The following is a 20,584-nucleotide window of genomic DNA, read 5'->3' on the forward strand; positions in this document are numbered from 1 at the left end:
TCTAGAATTTATTCCGAACTAAAACTCTGTACCCACAGAACATCACCTTCCCCGCCCCCACTCCCCTTCCCATTTTTATTCTGACTCCTCCCGCATTGGAAAAGCACTCATTTGCATATGGAATTGTATGGGATACAATATAGAACAAACTAAAGATAGAATCTTTTGTTCTCTAGCTGTTTGTGCTCTAAAGCAGACAATTTCACAAACAAAGAAAAAGCCAAGCAGAAAATTCCATGCTAACAACTGAATACAAAGAAATACTACTCAACGAAGGGAATGTTAAAAACCGATTTGTCAGGTGCTTGGAAGAGCATGTCATGGTTACACAAATCAAATAGTACTTTATTAAATTACTTGGATAGAACAGGCAGCAAGTAAGACTTTGTAATAGCCTCTAAATGAGAGGAACACACAGAGTGTGGGATGGCAGAGGTAAGGCGCCTGGCGGAAAAGAAAGGAGTATAATTTAAAGTGTAAAAAACAGGCTAGAAATGGTGGTGGCTCACACCTGTAATCTTAGCCCTTTGGGAGGCTGAGATGGAAGGATCACTTGGGGGCCAGGGGTTTAAGACTGGCCTCAGCAACAAAGAGGGATCCTGTCTCTACAAAAAAAAAAAAAAATATATATATATATATATATATATATATTAGCAAAGTGTGGTGGCACGTGCCTATGGTCTCAGCCACTTGGGAGGCTGAGTAGGAAGGGTTGCTGGAGCCTAGGAGGTAGAAGCTGCAGTGAGACATGATCCTACCACTGCACTCCAGCATGACTGACAGAGTGAGACTCCCGTCTCAGAAAAAAAAAAAAAAAAAAAGGACAAGACAAGACAAGAAAAAATTGGAACCCATGAAGGGAATTATCTTTTGAGATGGTAAACAAAAGGAAGGCAGGGCAGACAGGCGAGGTGAGAGAAGAGTGAGGGCGGCTCACAGTGCATTTCCGAGTGTCTGCTGCTGAAAGCCAAAAGCAAACCACATACAACACGATGCTGTTCTAAGGCTCAGTACGCTTCATCCCTCAGGATTCTCGGGTCAGGTTCTGTGATTTCTGGAGCCTGGGCACTGAAATCACAGAAGGATGAGGGCCGACCAACCCTGAGAAACAGGCACAGAGAGGTCACTTTCTCAAGTTCCCGTAAGTAGGATGCAGTAGAACCAGGAGGACAGAGTTCAAGAAACTCAAAGAGTCGTGAGAAGGGAGAAAGAAAAATCACAACTTGTATTGATGTGACTCAGACAGTGAAGAAATGGCAGTGTCCTCTTCTTATTTTTTTAAATAGAGACAGGGCTCACTTCACCATCTTGCCCAGGCTGTTGTCAATGTTCTGACCTCAGGTATCTTATTATTTAAAAAAAAAAGTAAGATAAAAATAAGTAACTAACCACTAAATATATAAATAAATAAATGCAAGCCGGACTGCCTGCCTCTAAGTAAATAATTAAGTAAATAAATAAAGTCCAGGCGCCATGACTCACGCCTGTACTCCCAGCACTTTGGGAGGCCAAGACAGGCCAATCACAAGGTCAAGAGATCGAGATCATCCTGGCCAACGTGGTGAAACCCCATCTCTAATAAAAATACAGAAATATCAGCCAGGTGTGGTGGCACACGCCTGTGGTCCCAGCTACTCAGGAGCCTCAGGTGGAAGAATCACTTGAACCCAGGAGGCAGAGGTTGCGGTAAGCCAAGATTGGGCCACTGCACTCCAGCCTGGTGACAGAGCAAGACATTGTCTAAAATAAACAAACAATTAATTAATTAATTAAACACTAGCCTACATCTAAGTAAATAAGTGCAAGCCTGCCTCTAACTCCGTGTACAGATAGTTAAGAAAATGAGTAAATTCAAGCCTGCACACAAATACATAAGAATATAAATAAATGTTGCAAGCTGGGTCTGATGAAATAACTAAATGTGAGCCTGCCTCCAAATAACTAGATAGCTAGATAGATAAATATATAAATCCAAGCCTGCCTCCAAAAAAAAAACCACAAGGAATGGCAGCGTCCTTTCAGTGCGGGTGAAGTGGAAAACAGGACAGGGAGCAAGCCTCTGTGAATGCTGCGTGTGGTGTGCCCAGGCTTCTGATTCAACTTCCTCATTTTTTCGCTGTAAAACACAGCAAATGGGTTCGGGTTGTTTTCCCCTAGGAAAACAGAGCTGCCTGGAACATGGCAAGCAGTGTCCTGCTCACGCCCACACCTACCTGGAGTCTGTGCCCCAGTGCATGGCGTAGATCTTGGCCAGGTGCCCCCGTAGTGTCCTCCTCGTGCGCATTTGGATTCTTCCCACCGGGTCGATGTTGTTTGTGATCTTGAAAATAAAAATGTTTCTATGAATTAACATCTGTGATTAAACGACTCTCCTCCTCTCCCTTCCCGGTCACGGCTGCTAGCTCGCCCACTGTGCCCGCCTCTTCCCAGCCCTCCCCACAGTTCTCCAGTGGCGCCCACTGTGCCATTGTGCACTGAACCCCTTCCACACTTCTCGTCAAGTCTGTCTGTCGGTCATCAGGAACGAGTTTGGCCTCCCCTCCAAGCACAAGAACGCGGCCAGCCTTGAAGCACTCGCTGCTCCTTTCCTGCCTCCTGCCTCCTCTTCCTGTCCATCCAGGACCAGCTCCTCCTAGGTCTCTCAGTCCTTTGAGATCTCGCTACTTTTCCTCCTCACACCTGACAGATGTCCAACGCCACATGTGTGAGCCTGGATGACACCTGCTTCTGCACAACTATCACTCGTAGCACAAGCTGTACACACACCTGCCAAGACAATCCTACATACAGATACCTGTTGGCCAGGATGGTCTCGAACTCCTGACCTCCAGTGATCCACCCATCTTGGCCTCCCAAAGTGCTAGGATGGACTTGCAACCACTGCCAGCATCTTGTTCCAAAACATCTTCATCATCCCAAAAGGAGAGCTGACATTCATTTGCGGTCAGTCCCTGTCCCTCAACTTCTCCCCTCTCTCCCCTAATACCCCTGCTGGACACTAGTTCACTCTGTCTCAACACATTTTTCTATTCTAGGTATTTCACAGAAACAATCACAAAACATAGCCACTTCTGTTTCGCTTCTTTCACGTATTGTAATATTTATGGAGCTTATTCCTAGCGTAGCCTCTGACTGTACTGAGGTCCATTCAAAGGCTGGTAATACTCCAGGGGAATTTAAGAGACACCACATTTGTTGATCCACTCACTTACTTATGCGTATTTTGGTTGTTTCTACATTTTGCCTATTGTAAATGGTGCTGCTACAAACATCCACGTACATGTGTTTGTTAGAAAACCCGTGTTCAGTTTTGTTGGGCATATATGTAACGGTAGAACTGCTGAGTCACACAGTAATTCTAGGTCCAACTTTTTGAAGTATTGCCAAATTGGGTATTAGAAATCGAAGTTCTGAGGCAGATTCTGTTAAGGAGAGGAACTTCAAACTACCTTAAGAGAGTAGCAATATTTTACAACTATTACCTGTGTAACAAGAAGATAATTATTTAATAATTATCTTGATATATCTCGTTTTCATCTCAAAAAGCCCTTCTACTTCCTATGCCTATCATCAGAACGACTTCTTTTTTTTTTTTTGAGACGGAGTTTCGCTCTTGTTACCCAGGCTGGAGTGCAATGGCGCGATCTCGGCTCACCACAACCTCCGCCTCCTGGGTTCAGGCAATTCTCCTGCCTCAGCCTCCTGAGCAGCTGGGATTACAGGCAAGTGCCACCATGCCCAGCTAATTTTTTGTGTTTTTAGCAGAGACGGGGTTTCACGATGTTGACCAGGATGGTCTCGATCTCTTGACCTCGTGATCCACCCACCTCGGCCTCCCAAAGTGCTGGGATTATAGGCAGAACGACTTCTTAATAAAAACACTCCACGCAGTGGCTTGGCATCCTCACTGTGGAGGAAAGAACGCGAGCAGAGCCCTCCCGAGGCTCCAGGTGTGGGCACCCATGCCAGCCTCCTCACAGGTAGATGGTTCTGCATGACTCGGTAGGCTCTTACCTGAGAGAGAGTTGCATCTGCACATGCTTTCCTGGCATCCTGGGAAACAAAGACAGTGAGAAATTAGCAACGTTTCAGATATATTCAATCTTAGGTGCACACACACCCAAGTTTCACAAAGAGTTTTCATACGCTGTGAGGAGCGCAAGTGGAACGTGAAGAATGGCGCACTCACTTCTTGCCTCTCAACACCCCATGATCTACTGCAACCTGTGGACTGTCCAGGCCACGCTGAACAGAGAACCGGTAACATCAAAATCTGTCTGAGACCTGCACACAATATTTTTGAAGCCCACAGCTGTGGCCAGCACTGAGGAGACCACACTGCAAGCTGGGGCAGCACCCAAGCACTCCGGGACCTGATGCTGCCTGTACCCTCACTTCTGCACGGGCTGGCACATAGACGTCTTGCTCTTTTTACAAAGCCCATGTAGGGTCAGGAAAACTGTGGCCCAAAGAAAGAGTCTAAAAAAGACCAGATATCCAGCCCAAAAAACTTTTCTTGAGCTTGCATTAACTAAGTACTTTGTTTTCAAGAGAAACAGTAACTAATTCTAAATTCTACAGAGGGCGCAGTCGCTCACATCTATAATCCTACCACTTTCAGAAGCTGAAGCAGGAGGATCTCCAGAGCCCAGGAGTTCAAGACCAGTCTGTGCAACAAAGTGAAACCTCATCTCTACTAAAAATAAAATTTTAAAATTTAAGGAAAATAGGTCAGGCGCAGTGGCTCTTGCCTGTAATCCCAGCACTTTGGGAGGCCAAGGTTGATGGGTCACCTGAGGTTAGGAGTCTGAGACCAGCCCGGTCAACATGGCAAAACCCCATCTCTACTAAAATTATAAAAATTAGCCGGGTGTGGTGGGGTGTGCCTGTAATCCCAGCTACTCAGGAGGCTGAGGCAGGAGAATCACTTGAACCTGGGATGCAGAGGTTGCAGTGAGCCAAGACCACACCACTGCACTCCTGCCTCAACCTGAGTGACAGACCAACACTCCGTTTAAAAAAAAAAAAAAAAGGAAAATAAAGAAAAATAAATAATTTCTATGGAAAAAGAGCAAGGGACCTGGAGTCAGACAATCAGACTCACATGAGCCCCTCTGGCTGCTGTTCTCATTTCTCATCTATAAATGACCTTCGGAAGCAGGTAAGCACTGTGAAGGGATCTACCAGTACTAACTCAAATGTCTTCATTACTAAGAGATCAAAGTTACTAGAAAATAGACCTGGACATCTCAAAAGAGAATGTATGTTTATAAACAGAAAGGTAGATATCATAAAGGAAAATAAAACAATGGCTTTAATTAAAAGGTTAAAAATTTGAGTGTAGCTATAATTTTAAAGAAAAATCACAATTTTTTTCTTTTTCTTTTTTGAGACAGAGTCTCGCTCTGTCTTACCCAGAATGGAGTGCAGTGGCACGATCTAGACTCACTGCAGCCTCCGCCTCCCGGGTTCAAGTGATTCTCTGTCTCAGCCTCTCAAGTAGCTGCGACTACAGATGTGTGCCACCGCACCTGGCTAATTTTGTATATTTTGTAGAAAAGAGGTTTCACCATGTTGGCCAGGCTGGTCTTGAACTCCTGACCTCAGGTGATCCGCCCACCTCAGCCTCCCAGAGTGATGGGATACAGACATCAGCCACTGAGCCCGATCTCTCTCTCTCTCTCTTTTTTTTTTTTGAGACAAGTTTCGCTCTAGTTGCCCAGGTGGGGGTACAGTGATTATCATCACATCTCACTGTGGCCTCGACCTCCTGGGCTCAGGTGACCCTCCCATCTCAGCCTCCTGAATAGCTAGGCTACAATCATGCACCACCGTGCGCAGCTAGAGTGAGTGAGTGTGTGTGTGTGTGTGTGTGTCTGTGTGTCTGTGTGTTTTGGTAGAGATGGGGGATTTCAACACATTGCCTGTGGCTGATCTTGAATTTCAGGGCTCAAATGATCCTTCCACCTTGGCCTCCCAAAGTGCTGGGATTATAGGCGAGAGCTACCTTGCCTGGCTGACAATTTCTAGTAAGAAAAATGTGTTTATATGCTGTCATCTGACCACCTACTTTCAAAATGGCAAATGGCAGGTGCAGCCCTTACAGTCCTGTATCCAAAGGCCCCCACGTTGGGGAGGTGGAAGAGGAATTCCTGGTGGCTCAGGCTTTCAGGGCAAACTGCTCACTGCAAATGATTTCTATTTTAGGAAGCTTGTGGGAGTATTTATAAACTGATAATATGGGAATATATTGGCCACGCACGGTAGTTCATGCCTGTAATCCCAACACTTTGAGGGGCCAAGGTGAGTGGATCACCTGAGGTCAGGAGTACAAGACCAGCCTGGCCAATATAGTGAAACTCCATCTCTACTAAAAATACAAAAAATAACCAGGTATGGTGGCTGGCACCTGTAACCCCAGCTACTCAGGAAGGTTGGGGCAGGAGAATGGCTTGAACCCAGAAGGCAGAGGTTGCAGTGAGCAGAGATGTGACTGCATTCCAGCTTGGGCAACACAGCGAGACTCTATCTCAAAAAAATAGAGAGAGAGAGAGAGAGAGAGAGAGAGAGATAGGTAGATAACTAAAAATACACCAAATTTATAGATTCCAAATTTATCGTTAGTTAAACTATTATTGGTCATTCTGCTTTATAATTAAAACACAAAAAAACTACGTAACTGAGTATGTATATGCAAGCAGTAACATATGGAGAAAGAGAGATGAAGAATACTTGGAGTAGCAAAGGCCTTTTTGTCAATGAATTTTTACCTGGCAAGTACTGAGTTTAATATTTATTTCTGAATACTATGCTTGTTGACATTATAGCCTTTGATTTTAAAATGGTCATAAGGAAACTTAAAATGGAAAAAATAAAACATGAGATGTAAGCAACTTCACCCTGGTTAGTATCCGAAGACTAAAATTAATTTCTTAAGGTGTAGTGTTAAGAGACTGTGGTGACACTACTGATAAACAGAGGGAAAAGCTACTGCAAGAACGAAACACACAACTTCAATTCAGTCTTCATTTTAGCAAACAAGCAGCTTATGTAACAGAGTGCAGCACGCTGCAGAACAGACACCTTCAACTTTCAAGACTGCAGGAGGAAGTCCTTTCATGGAAACAAGCTCTGTAACTGCTTAACGAAGAATAAAAGCTTCAAGTTCAGATTAACTTCCAGTTTAATGGACTCCTGCAGATACTCGACCTAAATCAGAGATGAACATGTCCAAGCCATTAATCGGCTGATTCCTCATCCTTTTTGGATCTGTGTCAAATGACACAGCAACACACTTGCTTTAGGCTTCATCCTAAATTAAAGCCTGGGCCCTGCTCAGCGTGCAGCCGCCGACTGTAATGGACCAGGCATGCAGTACTGCTGCCTCTCACACGAATGGACCCTGGCTCCCTTGCACTGGTGGCACGCCGCTCCAGAACACACCTACACCTACGGGTCCCGTGGAACTTTCTTACTCCATCAGCTACTTTGTATTTTAAGGCACACCATGTTTTAATCAGCATCTCTTTGAGAGCCTGTTTCCTCAATAATAATGAAAAGGAAGATGCAAGATCCTTTAAGGGTCTTTTGGCTGAAAAACAAATCTAAGAAAGAAAAAACACCTTTCAGAATCATCTACAATTTCTTGTTTGATTCACCAAGCTCTGCATTCTTTAACAAGTGTGTATTCCTTAGGCAATCAGGAAAAAATGTTCTACATTTTAAAAATAAACCTTCTTAGGCCAGGCGCGGTGGCTCAAGCCTGTAATCCCAGCACTTTGGGAGGCCGAGGCGGGTGGATCACGAGGTCAAGAGATCGAGACCATCCTGGTCAACATGGTGAAACCCCGTCTCTACTAAAAACACAAAAAATTAGCTGGGCATGGTGGCACTTGCCTGTAATCCCAGCTGCTCAGGAGGCTGAGGCAGGAGAATTGCCTGAACCCAGGAGGCGGAGGCTGCGGTGAGCCGAGATCCCGCCATTGCACTCTAGCCTGGGTGAAAAAAGCGAAACTCCGTCTCAAAAAAAATAAAATAAAATAAAATAAAATAAACCTTCCTTTCCCATTTGGGGTAAAAGGACTTAAACAGCTTTTGCTGTCCCTGTCTCATGCAGAGGAGCTAACACGGCAGAGTCCCTGTGACTTTGGAGATAAAGCAGCTGGGCGCCTCACCTAGTGAACGTCCCTCTATGGGGCCACAAGCTACACGTCGCTCCTGCGCACAGGAAAGGGAGCCAGGAGACTTGGGACAAAAACAGTGTCAAGTATCTCAATTAAAACCTATTAATTACTTGCCTACAGTCACCATGTTTTGTGGTAAAGTAAAAAAATAAATAAAATGTATTAATTACATATTGAATAATAATATTTTAGCTATATTGCCTTAGATAAAATTTGTAGGGCCAGGTGTAGTGGTTCACACCTGTAAAACCCAGCACTTTGGGAGGCTGAGGCAGGAAGATCGCTTGAGCCCAGGAGTTTAAGACCTGCCTGGGCAACATGCTGAACTGTGTCTCTACAAAACTGAAAAAAATCAGCAGGTATGGCAGTGCGCTCCTGTAGGTCTAACTACTCAGGAGGCTGCAGTGGGCTGCGATGCTGTGATCGCACCACTCTCCAGCTTGGGCGACTGAGCGAGACCTTGTCTCAAAACACGCAAACTAAAAACTGAAAAAACCTTACCAGGATTAATTTTATCTGTTTCGTTCTTTTTATTCTTTTTAAAGAGAGGGGGTCTTCCTTCATTACACAGGCTGGTATCAAACTTTTGGGTTCAAGCAATCCTCCCGCCTTGGTCTCCTGAAGTGTTGGGTTTACAGGCAGGAGCCATGGTACCCGGCCCTATCTCTTTTTACAATTTTTATGTGGCAACAAGAGCATGTTTGGAAGTGTCATGTGCTACTGGTATCAGCCCAAGAGGGAGCCCCCTGTGCAAGAAGGCCCTGGGGAATTTACAACATGACAGGGCTCAAACCTCGGGAGGAGGTGCAACAGCTCCTTTGGGCCTTAATTTTTTAAATTTGCGTCTCTTTTACCTATGTTGTACAAGCTCTTTTCATCTGCTATGAATACATCCAGGTCCACTATTTGTGAGCAACATATAGCTCACAAATAGAAAAACAAAATGTTGGCCGGGCGCGGTGGCTCACGCCTGTAATCCCAGCATTTTGGGAGGCCGAGGCGGGTGGATCACAAGGTCAAGAGATCGAGACCATCCTGGTCAACAAGGTGAAACCCCGTCTCTACTAAAAATACAAAAAATTAGCTGGACATGGTGGCGTGTGCCTGTAATCCCAGCTACTCAGGAGGCTGAGGCAGGAGAATTGCCTGAACCCAGGAGGCGGAGGTTGTGGTGAGCCGAGATCACGCCATTGCACTCCAGCCTGGGTATTAAGAGCGAAACTCCGTCTCAAAAAAAAAAAGAAAGAAAAACAAAATGTCTTAAAATAGGCCAAATCACACTACTGTCTAAGACATTTTCAGGGTAAACTTAATACAGGATATTTGATTTTCTCTGACTGTAAATCTCAGGTAATTCCATTATTTTTCTGCAAGTTGAGGAACTAGCTGCCTAAAATGATGCTGGTGTTTCTTTCTCCAATTCCTGGTGGGCTTTCTAAACACATAATGGGCCATTTAAAAGGAAATAATTAGGCTTCATCCTTGCACTGAGTCAGAAAAATAAACTGTTTTTATTTCATTTTGAGGAGTCTCATGTTGTCACCTAGGCTGCAGTGCAGTGGTGTGAACACAGCTCACTAAACAGCCTCGACCCCCTGAGCTCAAGTGATCCTGCTGAGTAGCTGGGACTACAGGTGCGTACCACCAAGCCCAGCTTATAAACTGTCACTCAGACATGTATTAAATGTTGCCAGCTTTCTGTACAGTGATACTCTGAAGGACAACTAAAGCTTGACAGAGCAAACAAGAGTAAGCTCTTAAATCAGATAGATAAAACCTAAAATCATAGTGAAGACTTAGTTTTTCCTGAGAAGTCTGCCTCTTTTTCTCTTCCTCTTCATATCAGCAGTTTCAGAACAGAAACATCCACTGGCATGAAGTATTTCTCTATGAAATACTTACTAGAAGTGCTAGTTCACAAAAGCGGAAGGAGCAGAACAAACTCCGTCTAGACCTACTGATCCTTCCTTTTCAAAAAGTTTATGGGGATGGAAGCAGTGGCTCACACCTGTAATCTCAGCACTTTGGGAGGCCAAGGGGGGTGGATCACTTGAGGCCAGGAGTTCGAGACCAGCCTGGCCAACATGGTGAAACCCCATCTCTACTAAAAATAGAAAAATTAGCCAGGCATGGTAGCAGGAGCCTATAATCCCAACTACTCGGGAGGCTGCCCCACGAGAATTGCTTGAACCCCGGAGGCAGAGGTTGCAGTGAGACAAGACCTCACTACTGCACTCAAGCCTAGGAGAGCGAGACTCTCTCTCTCAAAACAAAACAAAAAAAGCTGGGCACAGTGGCTCACGCCTGTAATTCCAGCACTTTGGGAGGCTGAGGCAGGCAGATAATGAGGTCAGGAGATCGAGACCATCCGGGTCATGGTGAAACCCTGTCTCTACTAAAATACAAAAAATTAGCCAGGCGTGGTGGCACACCCCTGAGTCCCAGCTACTCAGGAGGTTGAGGCAGGGTAATCGCTTGAATCTGGGAGATGGAAGTTGCAGTCAGCCAAGATCATGCCAGTGCACTCCAGCCTGGTGAAAGAGCAAGACTCCGTATCAAAAAAAAAAAAAAAAGTTTATGAACTGTGGAATCTAACATCGTGTATCAGTCACAGACTGGAACTGAATGTTTTAGAATTCTGTGAAAGGTATTCTTTCTACAATGCAGTTTATTTTCATACGGTTGTTTTTATTTTTATTTTTCAGGGTCTCACTCTGATGCCCAGTTGCACTATCTCAACACACTGGAACCTCCGCCTCCTGGGTTCAAGTGATCCTCTGACCTCAGCCTCCTGAGTAGCTGGGACTACAGAGACACACAACAATATCCAGCTAATTTTTACATTTTTTATAGAAATGGGGTTTCACTATGTTGGCTTGGCTGGTCTTGAACTCCTGACCTCAAGTCATCTGCTCACCATGGCCTCCCAAACTGCTAGGATTCCAGGAGTGAGCCCAGTGCGACTGGCCACTATCTTGGATTTTGATATATCTGCTCCATCTAGCAGTCTATCAAAAGCTGTAGATTCCAATCATCACCACTAGGGAAGATCCCCTTTCAAAATTAGGAAAAAATACATCAGGTACACCTGAAATACTTTTTTGTTTTTATTTATTTATTTTTTGAGACGAAGTTTCGCTCTTGTTACCCAGGCTAGACTGCAATGGTGCAATTGCACAGCTCACCACAACCTCCGCCTCCTGGGTTCAGGCAATTCTCCTGCCTCAGCCTCCTGAGTAGCTGGGATTACAGGCACGCGCCACCATGCCCAGCTAATTTTTGTATTTTTAGTAGAGACGGGGTTTCACCATGTTGACCAGGATGGTCTTGATGTCTTGACCTCGTGATCCACCCGTCTCGGCCTCCCAAAGTGCTGGGATTACAGGTGTGAGCCACCGCGCCTGGCCTAATACTTTTTTATTTTTGAGCCAGAGTCCTGCTCTGTTATCAGGCTGGAGTGCAGTGGTGTGATCTTGACTCACTGCAACGTGCGCCTCCCAGGTTCAAGTGATTCTCCTGCCTCAGCCTCCCGAGTAGCTGGGACTACAGACATGCACCACCATACCCGGCTGATTTTTGTATTTTTAGTAGAGACAGGGTTTCACCATACTGGCCAGCATGGTCTCGATCTCTTGACCTCGTGATCCACTCACCTCGGCCTCCCAAAGTGCTGGGATTACAGGTGTGAGCAACCACCCAGCCCTGAAAACTTTTTTGTGTTGTTAATACTCTTGTTATTAAGCAAGTTTTTTGCTGTCAATTTAATAGTCCCAAAATTGAGGGGAGGAAGGCAGATATCACAGTCTAATAAGTGGCCCAGAATATCACAAGCAAACTTTCAAGGTTATGATAAAGACTGCAAAAGACACTTGAAAATTCTATGGAGACATCTCGTGTATAGTCAAATAACAAATTATATGTAGTAAACAAAATCCCGAAAACAATCTACTAGGCCAAGTATCTAGATCTATATTTAGGACATCCTAGGCCAACTAAGATTCCATTTCAATATAAAACACAGAAGTCATTCCGTAACTCATTTTTCCTAAAACAAATAACATCTAACTTGAAATTCAAATGATTAACAAAACCAAGCGCACACAACTACGTACTCGAATCTGGTTCTTAAGCTGCTCGGCCTCCTGCCGTAACTGGTCAAGCTCACTCATCTTCCGAGTTCAGTGCTCTTCAATGCCACTTCAGAGATGTAAGATCTGAAACAGAAAGATAAGCATAACAATCAACAACTGTGGAATAATGTGATGAAGCGGGTGAGAAAAGTAAATTGAAAATCTGAGAACTACGGTCTCTTAGAAATCAGAGAACTCTTCTTCAGCATTCATCAGAACTTATAAAAGTCTATGCAGGGCGAGGTAAATAAAAGATCATTATGATTATTTACTGGCTTTACATAATATTACAATGTCTAAAATACTACTCAACATATGGTGGTGGGTTATAAAAAGAAAAATCTGTTAAGAAGCACTTTTCATGAAAATATCTGGGTCTCCCTACCAATCCAAGAACATAAGACGGACATTTAGGCCAGGCATGGTGGCTCACACCTGTAATTCCAGCACTTTCAGAGACTAAGGCAGGTGGATCACTTGAGGTCAGGAGTTGAGACCAGCCTGGCCAACATGGTGAAACCCTGTCTCTATTAAAAACACAAAAATTAGCTAGCTGAGTGTGGTGGCAAGCACCTGTAATCCCAGCTACTCGGGAGGCTGAGATAGCAGAATTGTTTGAACCCAAGAGGCAGAGGTTGCAGTGAGCTGAGATGGGGCCACTGCATTTCAGCCTGGGTGACAGACCAAGACTCCGTCTCAAAAAAAAAAAAAAAAAAAAAAAAAGGACCCTAACCAGAAATTTAAGATCGCGATCACAAGAAGACCTAGGGGGAAGCTACTTCAGCGAATAAGGGTCAGTGGCAACCTGGCAACCAGAATTATCAAACACATCTCAGTAACCATGAACCGCTACTGGTGAAAAAGCTGTCAGGATGCTCACACGACAATCCTAAGAGCACACAGGGTGGTGTCTAGTAGTTTTTTTTTTTTTTTGGATCAGGGACAACCCACTCTCCCTCCCAAGTGAGCCCTGGGATCCCAGCAGGCTCAGAAACGACACCTTAATCCTTACAGGCACAGGCTCAATTAGGCTCAGCACCAGCCACCCTGCACACTCACCCTAGCCACATTAGACAATATTCCTGAAATACGAGTAAAAACGAAATCACCTTGTGAAACAAAAGACTTATTTTCCCAAGAGAAAGTCATAAATGGAGGCTGCATTTCTGACCAAGATCGTGGCTGTTAATTTCAAGTATGACTGAAGTATAAAAAAGCTGAGGATACAGTTGCTGACGTCTTTAATCACTCAAGAATATAATCAGCTTCAATATGCAAGCACAGCTTAGGCAAGGACTTCAATTTCCTACATAAATTACAGAGGATCAATTTTACCATTAAAACTTGTGTAAAAGTCAAATGGTTAATATAATATACATCAAAATCTAATCCATAGCAGTTATCTTCTTGAGGTTAAAACCCATCTGTGGGAAATTACCTCATGACCCAAGAAGCTCAGTTGTTACAGTTTCTAGCCCAAACCTTCCTAGTCTGTATAAAGGAATTCAAATGATCTATAGATTGATGTAAACGGTCCACAGAACAACAAAGACCTGCAAGGCACAGACCATGACATGAGTGCGCAGACCCAGCAACCTGCTGCCGCTGCTCTCTGGGGAGGCAGGGTGCATGGCAACACCGTCAGAAAGATTTCTGACCAAATAGTGGTTGCTAAAAGCATTACCTGAAAGCAACGTTTTAATCACGAGGAAAGCCTCCTGCACACACAGAGCATCACTGCAAGTAGGTATGGACAAGGCCACACCTCAAGGGCAGTGTACTCTTAAGAGGTAAGACTGGTTAGTCTTTTCTCTGGTTTTCACATGTAAATTTTAAGGACTGCAGTTGACGAATGTTAATGTGTGAAACAGTAAGAATGCCAGTACAATAGGAAGTAATGACTCACATGGAAGCTGTTTCGATGCCTTCTATCCTGCATTCTTTCTGTATGCCCTGACACTACTCACTTGTATTTCACATGTGATCAAATTATGTACACAATTGTGCAGAGTTGGGGACAGTTGTATTTCACTAGCACCCCCACGCCTAAGAGAATTGTTCTTAGTCTGTAAAGCTACCTTAATCCTTCCAAAATCAACATGAAGAAAACAAGTTAATGTTATGAGATACCATGAATTAAATTGTTTTAGTTAACAAACACAGTTTCTGATCCTAACTTAAACACTAAAAAGTTAAGCTAGTTTTATGGGACTAAAATCAACAAATTCCTGGGATCTGGGTGAAGAGAAAGCGTGTTCTGGGATGCCTCAAATGTGATGCTCTGGCCAGATGTGGTGGCGCACACCTATAAACCCAGCACTGTGGGAGGCTGAGGAGGGCAGATCACCTGAGGTCAAGAGTTTGAGACCAGCATGGCAAAACCTCGTCTCTACTAAAAATACGGAAATTAGCTAGGTGTGGTAGCGCATGCCTGTAATCCCAGCTACTCAGGAGGCTGAGGCAGGAGAATCGACTGAACCCAGGAGGTGGAGGTTGCAGTGAGCCGAGATCGCACCTTTGCACTTCGGCCTGGGCAACAACATCAAAACTCTGTCTCAAAACAAACAAACAAAAAAGATCCTTGTGGCTAGAAGGCAGTGGGTGTGGGTATAAAGGCACAAATTCCATTATTAGGTGCAATAACTTCCAAAATCTTAAATATCGCTTTTAATTAGATATTCTTTTCACATATTACACAAGAACATGTACACGACAATCACCCAGCTGTACTGCTTGAGACTAAAGAAACATATTTACCAAAAATCTAAGTATCTTTAAAATGAGCCCAACATAACTTAGTGACCTCACAAAATTTCAGAAGTAGTAACACCAAAACTTGCTAACTTTAATCTTTAACCATATGCAAAGAGAACAAAACCAGATAGACTTCTTTTTCATTAGTTAGAAGCAGAAATTATGGTAGCTGTCTACTGTGCCAACATTTGGGTCTCAATTAAGAGACTCAAAACCTATGTTTGTCAATTTCTTTAAAAAAGAGTATTCCTGGCCGAGAGTGGTGGACTGTGATCCCAACACTTCAGGAGGTTATGTCAGGAGCATTGCTTGAAAACCAGGAGTTTGCAACTGGCCTGGGCAATATGGCAAAATGCTGTGTGTACACACACACACACACACACACACACTCTCTCTCTCTCTCTCTCTCTCTCTCTTTCTCTCTCCCCCCCCCACCCCATTTTTATTAGCAATGACAATAAATTTCCTGGTAAGACCCTCTTTGATCCATACATAGAAGTGATAAGAGAAATCTGTCAGGCATTTCAGTGTTTTAAAATTACATTCCCTAGTCTCCAGGTTAAAGATGGTTTTTTTTCCTTTTCTTTTTTTGAGACGGAGTTTTGCTGTTGTCCTCTAGGCTGGGGTGCAATGGCGCGATCTCTGCTCACTGCAATCTCTTCTGCCTCCCAGGTTCAAGGGATTCTCCTGCCTCAGCCTCCCAAGCAGCTGGGATTACAGGTGTGCGCCACCACACCCAGCTAATTTTTGTATTTTTAGTAGAGACGAGGTTTTACCACATTGGCCAGGCTGGTAAGGAACTCCTGACCTCAGGTGATTCACCTGCCCTGGCCTCTGAAATGCTAGGATTACAGGCGTGAGCTACCATGCCCAGACTAAAAATGTATTTTCTAAAATCAAATTAAAAAAATTTTTGGAGATAAACTCTTAATGATCAGTACCATCTTTGTGTAATGTGGACATACATCACAGACACCCTGTGCAACAGTTCAGACAGAGTGAACTGGCTGACGGGATGAGGCAGGACAGACGAGACAATGTGGCCACCACATTCCCCATAAACTACGAGGGCACCAGGTGCCAGGAAGGGCTGAACTTAAAGGAAGCAAACAACCTTCTGAGTCAAGTGATTCTCCTGCCTCAGCTTCCCGAGTACCTGGGTTTACAGGCACCACTACCATGCCCAGCTAATTTTTTTATTTTTATAGAGACAGGCTTTTGCCACGTTGGTCAGGCTGGTCTTGAACTCCTGCCCGCAAGTGCTCTGCCTGCCTTGGCCTCCCAACGTGTTGGGTTTACAGGTGTGAACCACCGCGCCCGGCCACATGTAGTAATTTTAGTTGCTTTATTAGAATTAAAATAGGTCTGGGCATGGTGGTTCATGCCTATAGTTCCAGCACTTTGGAAGGCTGAGGCTGGCAGACAGCTTGAGCCCAGGAGTTCAAGACCAGACTGGGAAACAACATGGCAAAAACCCAGTCCCTATTAAAAATGCAAAATATTAGCTGGCATAGTGGTACCCGCCTGTAGTCCCAGCTACTTGGGAGGCTGAGGTGAGAGAATCCACCTGAGCCTGGAAAATCAAGACCCTGTCTTAAAAGAAAAAAAAAAGAAAAATATACTTCAATTTTTTTTTTGTGACAACAATCAGTATTTTCCATCCAGTAACAAGAAATATACTTACTTTAAAGAAAGACAGTTAAAAAGCCTATTAATAGCATTATTATTATATGTTTTTCTACTCTACTTCCAAATATTGAAGCAGCTTCCTTTGGAAAATTAAAAAATAAACATAAATTTTGAAAGTCTTACTTACATGTAATCAATCACCTTTGCTTTTCTCTTCACTATACTTGGTCCCCCCAGACCTTCCACAACATGCACCATCAGGTTTACCTGGCCTGGGCCCCTCTCCTCCAGTGCCAATGTCATGGCTAAGCTCTGGCTGTGCTGACTGCAGGAACTTGCCTGCCTAATCCACTAAGACAGGGTCTGCTGAGGTCTCATGTCTATTCTTCCTGATGACCCACATCTGCCATTGGCTTTTATTTAGAATTTCAGTTTTTGAAATAATTTTGGGACAGAGATTTAAATAACTTAAAACCAAGCAGGTAAAGGGATCTGCCCCTACTTTAGAACCAACATCTTTGTGAGTCAAGCGTTAGCGTAATTTTTAAAGTCAGAATATTTCATATTTGCAATGTGACGTGCTCCGTGTTGCGCCTCTGCCCTTCATGGCAATGCAGCAGCCCAGGCCTCTCATCCAGACCCTGAGAGTCTAAGGGGGCACTTTGGAGGTACACTCAGGACCCCACAGTTATTACAGTCACCAACAACGACATTCAGGTTGCAAGTTTGCCAATGACAAAATACGGTACAGGTACTGAAAAATAAATTCCAGTTCTGGTTCTGCAACACAGAAAGAAGAATGCTTTCACTAAATCGTTTTTTACTCTGGTCTAGTTAATGCAAAATGGGAATGGTGTTACCTACATGACAGAGATAAAATGAAAATTAAATCAGACAAGCAATCTGAAAGTGCTCTGTCAGCCTTATAGAGATTCAATTATGATGTGTACCTTTGACTAGAACAACCTCAAAAACACGAGGCACCATGGTCGCCAAACTGCACACATGGAGTCCCACCACCAAGCATCTGCAGGTCAGTCCTGAGTCACCTGCTCACCAGCCAGCCAGCACACCTTTGAGCCTCCTGGGCAGCACTGCACGGACAGGTGGTGCATCTCTGAAACTTCTTAAGTCCAAGCCGGCTCCACTGAGGCCCCGGTGTCTTACACAGGGGCAGAAATTTGCTAACTTCATCCGCGACACAAGGATCACAGCTCACCCCCAAGATGAAGCAGCATTTTGAAAGAGAGGAGTCTGCATGAGGAATTTAAACCAGTTTCCTCCACTTTTCCATTTTCCTTTCATTCCCAAGTCCAGGTCAATCCCCAAAATTAATACTGTGCGAATTCAAAGGGCAACAAAGTCCTCAGGCCCTGCTTCCTTTATGCACCGTTCCTATAAGGGGAGCAGGGCACCAGTGCAACTGAAAAGGACAAGACCACTAACACCATTGCAGAGCGACGCACGCGCAGACCCTCCCTCCAAAACGACAGGCAGGTAGAGCCTCCACACGTGCTGAGCAGCATGAACCAGGCTGGATTCTAGTTTGAGAGAGACAGATAATAAACAGGTAAACCACGTGGAGTCACAGAGGCTGGGAGCGTACACAGGTACTGAACGGGTGAAGTGTGCCAAAGAGGGCAAGGAGGATGCTGCTTTGCATGGCTGTTGGACATGACCTTGCTAGGGGGCCAACACATTCCAGCGGCAGGCAGATGGGTAAAAATAACATGACTGTCCTTGTTTGAGATGCTATTTTTTCCGGTGGTAACAATAATTAAAATCATAACTTTAGGATTTTGCCTGTGCCTATAATCTTACCAAATCTTACCAAAAAAGTGAATCTGACCAAAGCTCTACAACTAGAAGACACATGTTCAATGACCCCCCATCCCCCCCCATCCCCCCCCCCCCCCCGCCCTCCGCCCAGAGGCAGTGGCAGTACACAAAGCCTGGGAAACATTCCAGGACAGACGACCAGGCAGGTCGGTTAGTCTGTCTTTAACAAATAAACTTCAAGGGAAAAAAACAGAAAGCTATCAATGGAGGGAGGATTTCTGGACTAAGTTAAGTGACTCCCTAGGATCATCTCCTTTGTGTCCCCGTCACAAGTCAGCTCACTCACCCACCAGACGCTGGCAACTGCGGGAATAGCAGGAATTACAGTGTGTGGTCACAAAACCCTCAGAAAGCGATTCTCCAGAGAGTGGGTCTAATAGCCAGGGATGAGCCAGTGAGACAAAGCTGCTAAGAGCTTACCTCTGACCCCTGGAACTCTGAAATCCCAGCAAGTGCTACTGACTCTCCCAAAGCCTTATTACATCTCATGGATCAAAAACACTCTGGCCTCCCGTTTTCCTCTCCCTTTTCTAACCTTGTTAGCCTAGGGCCTCTTTTGCTTTTAGAGTAGAGCACAAAATCTAGCACATACTAGGTCAATTGAAAATCATTGAATAGATACATATCTTCAAACATGTTGAGGCCAAACAGGAAGTCCTACTTGGATGATTTCAAAGCCAAACTTTATGCATAACTTTAATCGTAAGACATATAATGGAGTCTTATGAAATGAATGGCATCCATCCAGAAGGCAGATCTACCAGGGGAAGGTGGTGGGAAAGTGAAAATCATGTAGCACACACAACAGAAGAGGCTAAACTCCAAGCACCTTTTGTAATGGGCCTGGAAATCCTCAGGTTTGGGGAAAGACTCTGCTGTGTGCCATGCCATTTGCACTCCAATATATAAAAATAATTTTTGTTTTTACATTTACCACTGCCAAGTACAACGAGTACTATTTGCCCTCCCAACAGCAAAGCAGGGGTAGGGGTTAGAATTCTGTTACTAGAAAAACTTTAGTGTTTTTATTGCCATTTGCATGTCCAGCCCACTGAAGCAGGACCAGTGACGTCTGACAGCCCTGACAGCTGGAGGCGGTATAAGGCTTTCTGGTGGGAAAGCTGGAAGCCCCAGGCTCTAACCCAGACTCTATCTCTTATCACCAGGTGGCCTCCAGTACGTTTCCTAACTCCTCTCTGCCTACGTTTTTTTGTCTGAAAGTGGGGACAGTAATAGTACCCACAGCTCATGCTATGACAATTCCAATAGAATCCAGGCAAGTCCCTTAGAACCATGACGAACACAGTAAATGCTTACTAAGCATGACTTGCTGTGAAAGCAGGTATAACATTGTCCTGAAAAATATTTAAGTAATGGCCAGAAAACTACCTCTTGCCTCATCTGCCACACTTTCTATCCAGTCAGTGAAGTAGGCCCTTTTATAGAGATCAAAAATATGGGGCGCAGTGGCAACCAGCGTAATGGAGGAGTTAATCAGACAGATGTGATATTCTGAAATCCGTGCATCTTGCTGCATGTGCCAAGTCTTTATGAGAACATCTGCTTTCATTTCTCTTGGGCGGACTCCTAGGAGTAGAATAAATGGCTGGATCACACTACAGGTGTGTGTTGAACATTTCAAGAAAATGCCAGGCCAGGTGCAGTGGTACATGACTATAATCTGGGCACTTTGGGAGGCCAAGGCAGGAGGATCACTTGGGCCCAGGAATTGAAGACCAGCCTGGACAACATAGTGAGACCCCATCGCTACAGAAACAAACAAACAAATTAGCCAGGCGTGGTGCTGCATGCCTGTAGTCCCAACTGCTTAGGAGGCTGAGGCCAGAGGATCACTGGAGCCCAGGAGGTCAAGGAGGCAGTGAGCTATGATCATCACACCACTGTACTCTAGCCTAAGCAACAGAGTGAGACCCTATTTGAAGAAAAAAAAAACTGTTTTCAAAATGATTATGCTGGGTCACATTCCCGACATCCTACCAGCAATGTGGAGAGTCCCAGCTCCTTACACCCCACAACGCTGGGTATCAC

General features: G+C 44.5%; 1 protein-coding gene across 7 annotated transcripts in view; it reads right to left on the reverse strand.

Annotated features, from left to right (window-relative positions):
• Window positions 1-20,584, reverse strand: part of GNB1 (G protein subunit beta 1) — a 106,202-nt gene that overhangs the window by 27,191 nt on the left and 58,427 nt on the right. For all 7 annotated transcript variants that reach the window (XM_039474400.2, XM_039474393.2, XM_039474401.2 and 4 more), the window contains 3 exons: window positions 12,296-12,397; window positions 4,015-4,053; window positions 2,214-2,320 (listed from right to left, as the gene is read on the reverse strand). In XM_039474400.2, coding sequence (XP_039330334.1) covers window positions 2,214-2,320; window positions 4,015-4,053; window positions 12,296-12,352 — 203 coding nt within the window. In that variant the 5' untranslated portion in view covers window positions 12,353-12,397. The remainder of the gene's footprint in view (window positions 1-2,213; window positions 2,321-4,014; window positions 4,054-12,295; window positions 12,398-20,584) is intronic.

Source organism: Saimiri boliviensis, chromosome 11, assembly GCF_048565385.1.
Source record: "Saimiri boliviensis isolate mSaiBol1 chromosome 11, mSaiBol1.pri, whole genome shotgun sequence".
Lineage (NCBI taxonomy): Eukaryota > Metazoa > Chordata > Mammalia > Primates > Cebidae > Saimiri > Saimiri boliviensis.